General features: G+C 49.4%; 1 protein-coding gene across 3 annotated transcripts in view; it reads right to left on the reverse strand.

The window, feature by feature from the left end:
* Window positions 1-1,228: 1,228 nt before the first annotated feature.
* Window positions 1,229-15,758, reverse strand: part of Cdh26 (cadherin 26) — a 32,113-nt gene continuing 17,583 nt past the window's right edge. For 2 of the 3 annotated variants that reach the window (XM_041641758.1, XM_041641757.1), the window contains exons 11-14: window positions 15,499-15,576; window positions 10,667-10,720; window positions 7,272-7,346; window positions 1,229-2,172 (exon numbers count right to left, since the gene is read on the reverse strand). In XM_041641758.1, coding sequence (XP_041497692.1) covers window positions 1,969-2,172; window positions 7,272-7,346; window positions 10,667-10,720; window positions 15,499-15,576 — 411 coding nt within the window. In that variant the 3' untranslated portion in view covers window positions 1,229-1,968. The remainder of the gene's footprint in view (window positions 2,173-7,271; window positions 7,347-10,666; window positions 10,721-15,498; window positions 15,577-15,758) is intronic. The other variant, XM_041641759.1, reaches the window with a different exon arrangement.

The following is a 15,758-nucleotide window of genomic DNA, read 5'->3' on the forward strand; positions in this document are numbered from 1 at the left end:
TTAGTCCTCCCTTCCTGCTCTCTTAGTCCTCCCTTCCTGCTCTCATAGTCCTCCCTCCTGCTCTCATAGTCCTCCCCTCCTGCTCTCATAGTCCTCCCTTTCTGCTCTCATAGTCCTCCCTTCCTGCTCTCTTAGTCCTCCCTTCCTGCTCTCTTAGTCCTCCCTTCCTGCTCTCTTAGTCCTCCCTTCCTGCTCTCTTAGTCCTCCCTTCCTGCTCTCATAGTCCTCCCTTCCTGCTCTCATAGTCCTCCCTTCCTGCTCTCATAGTCCTCCCCTCCTGCTCTCATAGTCCTCCCTTCCTGCTCTCATAGACCACAGGGAAATGAGATGAAGCAGCCGCAGAGGCACACGTACTCAAACCTCTCAGGAGCATCTGGTGGTGTGTTCCTAGCACAAGGCACGAAGCATCAGAGTGTTTGCTGTGTGCTGGGAGTTCCAGGAGGAACGCTAAAGGGAAGGCGCCAAGCTCAGCTTCCTCAGAAGACCCTGGAAGCCAGGGCTGCATACTGGGATTTGCTAGCCTTGGATGTGTCTATGGTAGCGATGAAACTTTGCTGTCAGAGCCCAGAGCAGCCTGGCACCATAGGTGTAGCTGAGTGTCGATAAACCTTTATTTACAAGAACAGACAAGGGGCCAGATTCTCCACGGTGGTCATTTTCTTTCTCTTGGCTTAGGTCTAGAAATATCAAATGACGATTTACCAACCCTACCCTGTAACTCAGACCCTCCCCCAAAATTTTTTCTTTTAAAAAAGTATTTTATGTGTGCGTGCATGATGTGTGTGTATGGGTGCACATGCCATCGTACATATGTATAGGTTAGAGGACAGCTGTGTGGAGTCAATATTTACACTTGCTCAGACTTTGAAAAGGGCACATTTCCTTGTGAATGGTTTTAAAATACTGTTCCTACCCTGCCCTACCCTATCCCACCCCACCCCACTTCTGCCATACAGTTTACATGAACACTAAGTGGACAATGAAATCCTGTAAAAGGTGTAGTCCTGTTTAAACAGAAATCTAACCAGAACCATTCCTTCAAATTTTTCTAAATTCTTTTACCATACTAATAGGAGGAAGTTAAATCATGGTGTGCCTCAGATTCTCAAAGCACGTTCTGTTTATATGATTTTAAGCTTAATTATTTTTCTCAAAATGACATAGCTGACTAATCAAAGCATGGAAAGGACTGTTATCTTTTTCAAAATCACCGAAAGTACTCATTACATACACTCTAGAAAACTCTTCTCGTTTATTAGCTTTCTCCACTTAAAAGGGAGCAGAATGACAATCACAGAAAGGTAAATAATCTTTTAAAAACCAATTTTCATCTCCCCCCAGAATTTCCTACTTCTCAGCAAACAGCCAGGTGACCCATGGGTTGTAATTTCACTCTCCATCAGAGGTGGGCCACCAGCAGAAGCAAAGAACACATGATTTGATTTACGTCTTTCAAGAAAAGGAGACGAATTAAATTTATAAAGTACAGAGCCCACCTTTTGGCTTTGTTTCCAGACACTGAGTTTGGATTCATGGCCGAGCCCCAGGCTAGGACCGTGTCTTACATCCTCCCCTCTCACTGTGATGAAACACTCTGACAAAACTGGCTTAAAGGAGAGGGTTTATTTCGGCTCACCGTGCAAGGGTACAGCCCATCATGTCAGGAAGTCAAGGTGGCGGTCACAAGACTATTCACAATAAGGAAGCACAGAGTGATGTATGCTGATGCTCAGCTCACTTCCTCCACCCAAGGAATGGTGTCACCCACAGTGGACACCTCTTCCAATCTCAGTGAAAAAAAGACCATCCCTCACTGGCATGCCAGAGGTACATCCCCCAGATGGCTCCCAAGTGATGGTCAAGTTGGCAACACTAACCACTGTGAACTAGGAAGCCATTAAGAATGAAGAACAAAAGGAGGGGTCCATGAGAGTAACCATCCTCCCAAGTCATGCCCACCACATGCCTTTAGGAAGGAACTCTTGATGCAGAACACATGACTTCAGATGGAGTAGATTTTAAACTCAAGTAGTCCAGCAACTCAGGAGGGAGGTCCTGCTCCAAGAAGGTCAGAGAGCTGAGGGTCTCAGCTCCTTCACACTCTCCCTCCTCTCTGTAGACATGGGGTGGGTAGCCAGTGTCGCTATCCTGAACATCAATAGCATGGAGTTTCTGTGGAGAAGGCAGAGAAGGAGACAATCACTGCATGGGCTCCCCCCAGACAGCACCCGTATCCTCTGGATAGACTTGAGGAAATCCTCGGCTGCTGGTGGGAGAAAGGTCTCAGCCTTACAGACTCAGCTGTGGTGGCCAAGCTGAAGGGAAGCTACTGCCTTCCTCATTACTATTCCAGCTCTGATGGTGACTCTCCTAGGTACAGATATCCCCCACCCCTGAGACATCTCACCCATTCCTGCACCTGGGCACCGATCCTTGGCACAGTCCCCAACCTCCCATGTCCAGGACACTTCCTACTTACAGCTCTTCTGGATCTTCACTTAGATCAGTGTTCTCTCTTTTTTCACGCCTACCATGTTTCATGTTTGGGGGACCCTTCCTAACTCACAAATGTCCTTCCCTTCTGCCCACCTTTCACTGTCTCCATGGAAGGGTGATATCTACTCAGTGTTCCCATAAATATCCTGTCCACTCCCACCATGTTCTGACTTCCCCGCATGCACAAGCCATGGTATCAGTCACTCTCTAACAAAGGTAACAGGTGATTCGCTCTAAGTCTGGGACAACTCCCTGTCATCATGGTCAGGGCCAAAATCTCTACCTCACCTTCTCTGGGCAGTTCCACAGAGCCAAACACACAGATGTCACACTAGACATCCCCAAGAGTGCCTCCTCTTGCCTTCCAACAACCTTCTCCACTGGAGTTCCTCAAGATCATGTCACAGGAGCTGGCACATGGCAATTCTGGGGGCAAACCCAACCCAACTGCTGTTGAAAATGAAGATTTTGGTGCAGCACAACCAAGCGCCCAAGTCAGTACAGTGGCAGAGTGGAGATGTTGGACTCGACCCACAAGTCCTGAAGTATTTTCTGACTGAGTTTTCACGGAAGCTGGTCAACAGACAGACCAGATCAGATGGTCCTAGAAGATGCTGGGACATATTTTCCTCTGCATGCAGTTACTTTAGCGAATGCCACAATTTCATGAAGACTGTTGATTAGCCCACAATACAACTAAAGTTAGCTAAAACATACGATGAGTCATAGCAAGTGGGTGAGGCATTCCTGGGAAGGCTGTGTGAAGCCTTGAGCACCTGAAGCTGTAGCTTGGCTCACACCATGCCACCCCCAACAATGCAGCAGTGTATGGGATTCTTGCATTGTTCACTGTGTCCCCACCTGCCACTCTTCCACACAATGGCTCTGTCCCCTCTTCTCCAATGCCTTGGTCACTGCCTAGGGCACCTTCTCCCTCTAGCCCCCAGAGCAGATAATACTAGGAGCTGATTAAATCAACTGCATTCACACTTGGCACCTGAGGGACCTCATTTGCTTTCCCAGGTAGACACAGTGACTGAGCATGACCCACAGATAACAGGCATCAGGAACAGTCACCTGGCCACAGAGCCTCCCATGACCTCTCTTCTGGTCACATGTCTTGGGTTCCTCCTATTGGTAGGATCACGCATGGATCAGAGATGTCAGGCCCTTTATCCCGTTTGGAAATTTCCTTTTCTTAAAAACGTTTTTTAGACTCCCATCTACCCCCTCTCCACCCAATCCCCCATCTCCATTCAGGAAGGGGCAGGCCTCCCATGGCCTTGCACAAGGCATGGCACATCAGAAATTTCCTTCCTTGTAGCTCAACTGTGATATGAGCAAGAAGCACAATCTTCATGCTGTCACGCTGACAGGAGGCAGCTACTCTAATTCCTTCCTCCTGTTTTCCACACATCTCCACGTCTCTCCAACCCTCATACTGTCACCCACCCTCCGAATAGGACCAGACATATTTCCCTGGACTAACTGGATTTCCCTCAAGCCCCCTCAATATCAGCTCTAAGTCCCTAGGGACAGTCAAATCCCAAGCAAGGCAGCTCTCCCACCTGACCAGACCCATCTTCCTGCCCCATCTGTATGTCTCTCTGCACAAGCCCACCCTTCCTGCCTCGGGTTTCAGCTTTGTTGAGCCACTGGCTCCCTCTCCTCCTGGCCTCCGCTGTTCTTCTCCATGAATGAGGGTCTCAGCTGCCAACCTCCTGTCTGGAAGCTCTGGCTCAGTGTTCAGGGTCCAAACGTCCCTCTGACAGCATTGCCTGGCTTTTTCTCCTTGAGTCACTTAATACGTGTTTACTGGGTAGGTGGGCAGGTGGACAGACACCTAGGGCTATGGACGGATGGACAGTAGAGAGAAGGGTGATAGAGAGATGAAGGGAGGGAGAGAGGTAAAGATGGAGGGACAGACAAACGGTGATATGACTGGAGAGATGTGTGTATACATGTATTATGTATTACACATGCATGGAAGGATGGGCAGATGGAGGGATGGATGGACAGACGGATGGACAGACAGACAGGTGGACGGAAAGCAAAGCGAGAGGGATGGCTAGATAGCAAAGAGGTGAAGGGATGAAGGGGTGTAAAAAGAGCTTCAATCTATTTACTGCATTCTAGGATGGTACTGAAATGAGCCACTTCCGTCAGTTATAGAGGGAAAGGATCTAGCGGGATTTCTTACCCTGCCGTTATCTTAAAAGGGACTCCTGACACCTTGTGCGGAGGACAAAAGCAGTTGGAGCACAGAGGCTCAGAGCCTGGACAGGTGAAGCTGCGGAGCCTTGAGGACCCCATGCCCGTGTTCTCCTAACAGCATCATCATTTGGTGCATTTGGTGCACTCTGCTGTCCGCCAGATGCTCTCTAGCTCCCTGTCTCACAGGAGAGTGGAAACCCAGGCTCTGCAGTGCATGGAATGTGGTACCCACAGACAGGAGTGGATCCCACCACCAGCGCTGTGACCTGAGGGTTGTGGCCTCCACCCTGCCGCCATCCACTCTGTGCCTGGGTAGTGGTGAGGAAAGGAAGCACTCATAGCCGAGAGGCGAAAGCCCAAATCTGGCCCAGATGTTAGGAGTCCAGTCACGTCCTTTGGGCAAAGCTAAATAGATAATTCATGACAAACCTGGTGTGCACACAGCAAAACAGAATCAGCAGCAGGGGCTGCGCCTCAAGAATTCAACTTCAAACCCCCAAGGCTGGCGGCCAAGCAGCAGGGTTCTGCACCCTGATTCAGCAATTCCAGAGTCCCCTAAGATCAATAATTCATCACAAACCACCAACTAAGTCTGAAGGCTCGGGAGGGAAAGAACTGCTCTTTTCATCGGGGTATTTAATTTTTTTTTTCTTTCTTTTCTTCTCACACCATGGAACTCGGGGCTTAAGTTGTACTGCACTAAGCTGCTTGTCTCATTGGTACAAAGAGGAGGGAGCTTCTCTACTGGAACTCAACCTTCTCCTGCCTCAATACATGGGACCTGTGCCCTGTCTGAGCTGCCTATGTGACCCCAGCTAGGTGTGTGCACACGTGAAAATGGGCACCGATGTCGGCCACCAGGAGATGTGTGTAGTGGCACAGTCTCTGGCCATGGGGTGGAACTGGCCAGCATCCTTCATGGATAGGAAGTTCAGGCTTTGCTGATATTGCTCAATAGCCAGGTGGGCTAGCCTGGACTCTGTGGCCTATAGTCTATCCCCAAATCGATTCCTGTCTCTCTGTCTCCAGGAGGAGACAGTGGCCTATGGCCCAGACATAGCTCTGCCTTCATAGCTCAACAAGGTGAGAGAGTTGATGGCCTGTGCCAAGCCTCAGCTCTACAATGTGGATGACTCAGTGGTCAGTGGTCAACCCCAGCTCTGCCTTCTGAGCTCTGCCACGTGGGTGGATGATTCAGTGGTCAGCCACTGCTCTGCCTTCCGAGCTCTGCCACGTGGGTGGATGATTCGGTGGTCTAGCCCAGCTCTGCCTTCCGAGCTCTGCCATGTGGAGTAGCTTCCCTGGGCCTTGGTTTTCAGGCCCACCTTCCTCCTGGAGATTTGGTGACAAATCTGTCTTTCATTGATTATTCCTCTTGGACTCAAAAGTCTACTGAAGTGAATGAAGTTCAGGGGTGGGGCTACTGAGCTGTGACTGGATCCTGAAAACTCCGCCCTCACCAAAGGGAAGTGATGGAATGATGGAAGGCAGGGTCTGGTTGGAGGAAGTGGCTGTGTCATCGCAGGCTCTCTCTTGCCCTGGCCTCTCCCTGTTATTCTGTACTGCTCACGGCAGCCTTGAGTTGGTCACCTTTACTGTGCCAATGTGTCCCCACTGTTGTGATGTTCAAACCACAGGCTCACAGTAAGGGAGACAGCCAACACGGGCTGAAGCCTCTGAAGCAGAGAAAAATAAAAGCCCATCCTCCCCTCAGAGTTTTTCTCTGTCAGGTATTTTACCAGAGATGGAAATCTGGCACTCTTTGAGGGTATAGGGTTCCATCATAGAAGTTCTAGTCTGGAGAGAGGGGAGGGGGGCAAAAAGGGGGGTAGAGCAAGGAAGGAAGGAGGGGAAGGGAAGGAGACAGAGATAGAGACAGAAAGAGAGAGAGGAAGAGAGGGAGGGAGAGGAATGGATGAAAGGGGGTGGAGAAAACGGCTCCTCAAGAATATTCCTCCCAGTGATCAAGGCCTGAGAAAGGGTCTTGGAACCCAGATCTGGACACAAAGTCTCCCCTCTCAGGAGCCTGGTGGATCTGCTTGTGGTGTATTCCAGCAGCTACCAGGCATTGTCCACACGGCAGAGCTCACAGGCAAAAAGTCTACGGCAGCTACAGGGATGTAAAACTTACCTGGTGAAGTGCAAAGGCCCCAACACTGGGAGACCCTGGCAGAGGCTCTACATCTAAACACCGTCCAGGCTCACGGTGCCCTGCAACCCTGTCCCTTGTCCACTCTGGCACCACAGATGGAGATGCCAGGGGTATCATGAGGGTTCACAAGACAAGATCTTATAAGCTAAGCCCAGAGGCTCTGTTGAACATCCCAGGTCCATAGTACCATGAGGGTTCACAAAGACAGTCCCAGCACCTCGGATGTGAGGTTCCGATGAAGTTTGCAATAAACTTCCGTGGTTTAAGTCACCAGGCTATGACACCATTGTGCTACAACAGTCTTTGTTGACTCTTACAGTGGTTTAGGGGAGAACATCCCCAGTTGGACTTGGAGCAAGGTAGGAAAGCGGGGAGGATTACAGTCAGTGCAAGGACAAAAAGAACCTACCTGATTCCAGGTCTCTATCAGCCTTCTCTCCATCAGGGGCAGGGGGCATCTGGGCACCAAGCGATCCAGATAGACCTGCAAAATGAACCAGAAGCCTCTAGCCCGAGAAGCACTGGGCACACAGATCCCTGCACCAATGCCCTGCCCTTAGCACAGGTTCAACACCGAGGGAGAACCAGGCCAAAGACAAGGGGCTTACACTTCCCTGTGTGCCGGGAGGAGGGAGGTCCTGCAAGCGGCATCGCTGGTTAGAAACACGTTCACAGGAAAAGCGACTGGAATCCACCCATTAGCAGCATTAAGGTCTCCTCTACAAATTCCATTCCTTGAGGACCTTTGTGTGCTCCCCAATCCTTGTTTATAATTCACCTCTTAGCCTTGCCCATGACCAGCCCAGGCCACTCTCTAAGGTGGGAACACAGGCGTTCCCTGTGTTGATGCACCCTTCTGACCTCTCAGGGTTGCCACAGAGGAAGTGACCAGAGGGAGGGAGCAGGTCGACCATGTGCCAGAAGCCGCATGGAGGCCAGCCAGGTGCCAGGGGCCTGGCTGTCAAACACACTTACGCTCCGTTCATACCACGCATGGGCTCAGCTAGTACCTGAGAGTGGCAGAAACACGAAGAGTCATGGATGACAGAGGGGAGAAGAGGGCCCTTCACCCCGCTGGAGCCAGGGAGACTTCTTAGGGCAAGGACAAACGTGAGGGGGGAATGGAAGCACTGCAGGGCAGGCTTTTCTGGGTGGAAGGGCAGTAAAGGCCCCAAGGCAGGAGGGAGGTTGATGGGTCCTCGTGCGGGTGGGGCAGGGGACCCCGGCAAGCAGCACTGAGGAGAGGAAGGACAAGGGCAGAGGCCAGGAGATGGAGGATGTCACAGGGCAAGGGCAAGCAGCTGGGGCTGTAAACTGGAAGAGGCCTGGTGGCCCGTGCCTCTAAAGGACTTGAGGCATGCTGTGGCTAAGTTGACCTATGACCATCTTGAGCTTTGAGACACACAATCCCGAACGACATACATAAAGAGATAGTGTCTAGGCCAATTTTACATATTCTCGAAGACATATTCATATACATGTGTATGCACACACAGATACATATATAAAACCTGGACAGACCTGTCTCAGTACACAGACACTTACAGATGAGCATACACAGCAGCTAGTAGCATGCTCACCGTACCAAGACTGATCGAACTAAACACATCCAACAACAGAGACAAAGCATGGGCTGCCCCCCACAGTCCTGGGTACACTGCCTGCCTGTTCCCAGGGCTGGAAGCACTTGATTGGAATGGCAACATTGCTTAGTGTCCTCAGTTTACCCCCATGTGCTTCTCTGAGGAGACTCCTTCAGACTCAAGCTCTGGGGCTGGAGGGAAGGCTCAGGGGTTAAAGCACTTGCCAAGCGAGGAAGCAATGAGAGTTCAAATCTCCAGAACTTGTGTGAATTCTGTGTGGACGGCAGTCTGCCCATACTTATAGCTTCAAAGGGCAGAGACAGGGAATCCCCAGAGCGAGGGGATTAGTGAGAATAGCTAGGCCAGTGAGCTCTGGGTTGACAGAAAGACCCAGCCTTAAGAATTAGGCGGAAAAGTGATGGAGGTTGAATCTGGACATTGATAGACGTCCACAGGCATATGCATACCAGAGCATGTGCACGCACACACACATACATACATACACACACACACATACACACACACACACACACACACACAAAGAAGGGGAGGAATGCAGGCTTTGTATAACATAGAACCACAGGTTATCATATGTCTTTTCTAATCCAGTCAGTGTGGCTTCTTCTTAAAGAAAACTCATGCTGGTTTTGCCTTGAGTCACCTTAGCATCCTAACACCTTGCTACAGGAGAGTCCTCTGCAGCCAGGACAGTGCCCTCTCCTGACTCGGCACCTCTCTGCTCTTTGCCACTGGCCACGGGCCATGTCTCTAGGCCTGTGACTGCTCAACAGGATTTCAACAGAAGTTTAATTTCATCTCAGGTATTTGCAGATCATTTCAGCGGTGCTCTCTAAGGTTACTTTTGCATTGTAATAGAAGGTGGTCCTCACCATTTTGAACCCCGTCTGGAATGCCACACCAAATGGCTTTCATGAAACTTGAATTAGGATTTTTTTCCATGTCTAATGAATCAAAGAGAGTTTTCCGAGGACGACCAAAGCTGTTTAAATACTGATGATAGTTGGGATGATTCCATTTCTTGATGTTTGAACATTTCTTGATGTTCAAAGGACAATTTCCAATGAGAGAAAAATTGGGTATTAGGAAGCATACTTCTGCAACTTCAGCCCAGCACCCACGGTTCTGTGGTATCTGGTTTCAGCAGAATCATTATTTGATCCATCCCTCTGGTCAATAAGTGTGAGTAATGTCGATACCCCATCACGGAAAGGCTTTAAAGCATCCACTTATCTGTCTTATTAAGAATGGATGCTTGGTGGATTTCAGTAGGAAAGAAGGAATCTGCTACCACAGGGACTCAGAGCAGGAATCGATCGGGTGGTCTCTCCCACCCACCCCATCTCCAGCAGCTCGAGTCAGTGCAAAGACAAGCGCAGATACACTTCTGCTGGAGCAAGCATGCAGCAACACAGCAGCCAAAATGAATTTGCAGGGACTGATGCCTGTGGGCCTTCACATCCTTAGAAACCTGCGGTTTAACTGCTTGTTTTGTGTATGTGAATGAAGGCATGTCTTTGGTACATACATATCTCTGGTACATGCATGTATGTGCATGCACACATGGAAGCTTGAAGTTAGTGTTAATTGTTTGGAGAAATTCTATCTTTTTTTTAATCTTCAAAATTTCCTGTGTGTGTGTGTGTGTGTGTGTGTGTGTGTGTGTGCGCACGCACACACGTGCACGCTCATGTGTGCATGTGTGCACACATGCATACAAGCCTTTCTGTGAGTATTGTTCTGTCTGGGCCACAGAGTGTGTATGGAGGTCAGAGGACAACTTGCAGGATCTGAGTCTCTCCTACCATTTACCGTGGATTCCTGGGATGTAACTGCAGTCATTAGCTTTGGGCAACAATCACTTTTCTCTGCTGAGCTATCTCCCTGGCCTCAGTGTTTATTTTTTGATACACAGTCCCTCAGTAAACCTTAAACTCATCAGTTTGGCTAGGCCGGTGAGCCTCAGGATGTGCCTATCCCCACCCTCCCCCCACACACTCAGACCTTCATGCTTGCCTGGGCACCTTAAGATTGACTCATCACCCTCATCCTGTGTCAACCACTTCTGGTCCATGTTCCATATTCTATTCTAGGTGTGTTGGGTGTTGACTATATTTTGAATCCACCCTTCTCTCCCAAACCACCTATATTTTAGTAGTTTTGTACAGATAATGTTCATGGCACCACGCACGGCTATACTTACCGGGGTGGAAGATCGGTTTCTCATGCTTCTTGGCTCAAAGAACATGCCATGACCCTTAAATTTAAGAAGAATGAACTTTTGTTGATTTTACATAAACCAGAGACAGTGCTAAATGCAAGACTAGGAGTCCTTGAGATGACCTCTCACTTCACTGCTGAAGGGGAGAATCCTATAGACTGCAGTGCAGACATTCGCTGTAGAGAGTCCACACGGGGACACTCACAGCTGACAGTCCACACGGGGACACTCCCAGCTGACAGTCCACACGGGGACACTCACCACAGAAAGTCCACATGGGGACACTCGCTGTAGAGAGTCCACACGGGGACACTCACAGCTGACAGTCCACATGGGGACACTCACCACAGAAAGTCCACACGGGGACACTCACTGTAGAGAGTCCACACGGGGACACTCGCTGTAGAGAGTCCACACGGGGACACTCCCAGCTGACAGTCCACACGGGGACACTCACCATAGAAAGTCCACATGGGGACACTCGCTGTAGAGAGCCCACACGGGGACACTCACAACTGACAGTCCACATGGGGACACTCACAGCTGACAGTCCACATGGGGACACTCACCACAGAGAGTCCACATGGGGACACTCGCTATAGAGAGCCCACATGGGGACACTCACAGCTGACAGTCCACATGGGGACACTCACCACAGAAAGTCCACATGGGGACACTTGCTGTAGAGAGCCCACATGGGGACACTCACTGTAGAGCCCACATGGGGACACTTACAGCAGAGAGTCCACATGGGGACACTCGCTGTAGAGAGCCCACATGGGGACACTCACTGTAGAGCCCACATGGGGACACTTACAGCAGAGAGTCCACATGGGGACACTCGCTGTAGAGAGCCCACATGGGGACACTCACTGTAGAGCCCACACAGGGACAATCACTGCAGAAAGTCCACACATGGGAATACTCACTGCAGAGAGCCCACACATGGGGACACTCACTGTAGAGCCCACACGGAAACACTCACTGCAGAAAGTACACATGGGGACACTCACAAAGGTTTACACACTGTGTAGCAATGGACCTGACCTTGTGTTCTCAGACACCTAGTGAGGCATCCTGGGTCATGGCCATTACCTCAACATGTGAATGGACTCAATCCCTAGAACGCAAGACTGGCCATGCAGCATGACGGGTCTGGGTGAACAAAGAAATAGCGAGGTCCCTTTGGTTAAAAACTGAGGTCTGAGTAGGTGGTAGCAGCAGAAGGCTAAACCCTTCACGGGTGTCCAAGGGTGACTCCCGCACAGGCCCTGCGCTGGGCCACTGAACAGGCTCCACGTCTACAATACCAGCCTTGCAGGACTAGGGGAGCGTGACTTCAATGCCCGGACCCTCACTGGGGGATTCTGTACAGGGAACAACATCCTTATGCTCAGGTGCAGCCTAGTCAACAGTAAGATCCTGCACACATTGTGATTCCGTCTTAGAAGGCGACAGTAAGATCCTGCATACATCGTGGTTCCATCTTAGAAGGCGACAGTAAGATCCTGCATACATCGTGGTTCCATCTTAGAAGGCTACAGTAAGATCCTGCACACATTGTGATTCTGTCTTAGAAGGCAACAGTAAGATCCTGCACACATCGTGAGTTCTGTCTTAGAAGGCGACAGTAAGATCCTGCACACATCGTGAGTTCCGTCTTAGAAAGCTTCCTCCTTCAAAGAGGCCTGGCTCTTCATGCCTTAAATACCTCTCCCTCATAAGCCAAGAAAGTAAACTTTTATTTTAATTTTTTTTGTTCCCAGTTTTTTATCTGCACCACCAAGACTGAGAGGCTGGGTAAACTTTTATTAAAATAGTAACTGGTAAGGTCCAAATGAGAGGGGTACCACAGACTTGAGTTGAGAGAGCACAATTAGATAACTGGCTCTGGCATGTGCTATGGACATATGAGTCGTTCTCTGGGGGACCTGGAAGAGTCATAGGTACCCTCACCTTATAGCTTCTTTTGGCTTTAAACATATTCTATAAAAATCACTTTGCCAAGCAGGGCTGTAAATCTAGAGTTGGCATGCAGGGTAAATACAGACACTGTAGAGTGGGAACCAGGGTCCTGCTTGCCGGCAGTGCAGGCTCACTCACATGCTTTAACTTAGAGACTGAGCTCTGCTGCCCTCAGATGGATTCTAGAAAATGCTTCTGTTTGTGGAAGGTCTGAAATGTGTCATCTTTGATAAGGACTATCAATGTGTGTGTGTGTGTGTGTGTGTGTGTGTGTGTGTGTGTGTGTGAGAGAGAGAGAGAGAGAGAGAGAGAGAGAGAGAGAGAGAGAGAGAGAGATTTATCATGGGTAAATGCCTTCCAAGAATATGGGGTGACAAGTGACCACCATGTTTGTTTGTTTGTTTTATATGGATCCTGGAGCTTGATCTCAGTTCCTCAGCTTGTACAATTTGCCAGCTGAAATATTTCTACCCCTCAAACAACAGCCACCAACACAAGCAATGATAATTGATAGAAAAACGTTGGGATGCACAGCTTTCAGAAGGCACTCCACCTATGGATTTTCATTATGTGTGTTTGCTATAAAGTCACTATGAATCTTCACAAAGGGATCTCTCTCTCTCTCTCTCTCTCTCTCTCTCTCTCTCTCTCTCAAAGGAACTATCTGCCTGTCACTGGGGAGGTGACTGCAGCCGAGAGCAACCATCTGTAATTCAACGGATTCCCTAGAGCCCAAGACTCTTTGTCTGTCCATGGCAGGATCCCACCAAAGTCCTGGGAGAAATTCTGGTTTTCTCCAACATGATCATTTCTTCCCAGCAGGGAGCCAACCAACTACTTTCCTTGCTCAGATCCTCAGAGGCAAGGACAACAGAGCAGGAATAGGAGTAGGGGAAGAAGGGCAAAATCACAACAGCTCTGAGAACCCTAAGGGGTGAAACAAGGAGCCCAGAGCATATGTGGTTGACTCAGGTCCCTAAAATCAGTGAGCACACGGAGTTGGTCTAGGAAGGACGGTGACAAATGGATCAGTCCGGATTTAAGAGATCTGATAGAGGTGATGATCTCTGCGGTGGTTTGAATGAAAACAGCCCCCATAGGTTCATAGGGAGTGACACTATTAGGAGGTGTAGCTTTGTTGGAGGAAGTGTGTCACTGGGGGTGGACTTTGGGGTTTCAGATGCTCAAGCCAGGCCCAGCATCTCTCTTTCTGCTGCCTGCAGGTATTGCAGAACTCTCAGCTGCTTCTCCAGCACTATCCGCTTGCCACCATGACCATAATGGACTAAATCTCTGCACCTGTAAGTCAGATCCAATTAAATGTTTTCCTTATAAGTTGCCATGGTCATGGTGTCTCTTCATGGGAATAAAAATCTAACTAAGACAATTTTATTTTAATTTGGACTTTCCAATCAATAAGAAAGCAAAATTTCAAAGAAGATGAAGCTGGTGGGCTGGAGAAATACCCCGGTCGAATGCACAAGCATGAGGGCCTGAGTTCAATCCCAAGCACTGGCATTAGTTAGAAAGTTGGAAGTCGTGGTGTCTGTCTGGCTCCCAGCCCCGAGGAGATAGGTGGAAAGCAGAGGATCCCTTAGGCTTGCCATCCAGCCAGTTTAGCCTAAATGAGGCTCCAGCCCCAGAGAGAGACCCTGACTCAACAAACAAATATAGGAGATAGATCCTAAGGAAGGACACCTGAGGTTGACCTCTGGCCTCCAACCACAGTGTACACATGTGTACCCTCAAGCACACAGACACATATCACACACACACGCACACACACACACACACACACACACACACACACACCATAAAGGAAATTTGTGTGGATCTTGACATTGACTTGATGATATCTCCTTTGCCACAGAAATCAAAGAACTAGCAAACAGTCCCAAGTGGCTCCTCAGCTCTGAGAGAGTGGGAACCGAGGCTGATCTAACCATCATTATGAATGTGCTTAGTGTGTGCAGGATCCTGGGAAGGGAACCCAGGGACACCAAAAATTTGCAACCAAAGGGCCTCAGTTTTCTCCCCTGTAAAGTAGGGACCAGTACTTTGGTGGTTTAAATGAAAATGCTCTCCATAGATTTCATCTACCGCTTCTGTTTGGGGGAGGTTATGGCACCTGCAGGAAGGAGCTTTGCAGGAAGAAGTGTGTCACTGGGGTTGGGCTTCAAGAGTTTATATCCTCACCCCACTTTCAGATGCCCCTCTGCTTCCTCTGTATGATCAATGTGTTATCTCTCGGGTCTCACCACTGCCATGCCTCCGTGCCATGATGGACTCTCCTTCTGGGACCTTAAGCCAAACTGAACTCTTCCCTCTGTAAGTTGGCTTTGCTCATGGCATTTTATCACAGAAAAGCAACTAATACCCACATAGTCCCTCCTCTCTGCTGTAGTTCTAGTGTGAACTCAGTGGGACTACGCACGCACAGTGCACACCACAGGTTTAGGCACACCTAGATAAAGCCCTGACCTCAGAAACTTCCAGACTAAAGAGAAAGCAATGTCTTCCCAGAAACTAAGGTTGTAATTATGGTTACAAGTCAGACCTCCCTGACCAGGAGGGCTGAATGAACAGGGTAAGCAGAGACCCTGGTCCTCCCTTAAATTCCGCAGCCCAGAATCAGTTGAGACTTTCAGAATTGGAGGCACCTGCTGCTTAGATAAAGGAAGCTAGGGCGGGCTTGTAAGCAGCTCTAAACTGCACTGAACTGAATAGTGAGTAAACCTTTCCCCCTCCAGTTCCTTGTCCAGAAACCTCGTGATATGTGGGCCAGAGAAGCAGCCAGTGTGTTTCTCCTGCAGAACCAACAGCAGATAGCATCTACAGAGAAATTTTACCTTCACATCTGGCTTGGCATGGGCCGCAGCTGCACTGAAGGACAGAGCAGGCATCTGGCCACCCCCAGTTGGCTGCATCTGTGAAAACCAGAGGAGGAAATACGACCATGGTCAGAGGGTAGTCATAAAATCAGCAAAGAACCCCACACCTAAAACACAGGACAGCAGGCCTGTCGGGGAAGAGCCTTTTATTCCACATCTCCAGATGATGCATCTGGGGAGTGGATGTTTTACTGTTTGCCATTCTCAGTGTCTCGGTG

This window comes from Microtus oregoni, unplaced genomic scaffold, assembly GCF_018167655.1.
Source record: "Microtus oregoni isolate MIOR12 unplaced genomic scaffold, Mior012 000071F_ref0000514, whole genome shotgun sequence".
Lineage (NCBI taxonomy): Eukaryota > Metazoa > Chordata > Mammalia > Rodentia > Cricetidae > Microtus > Microtus oregoni.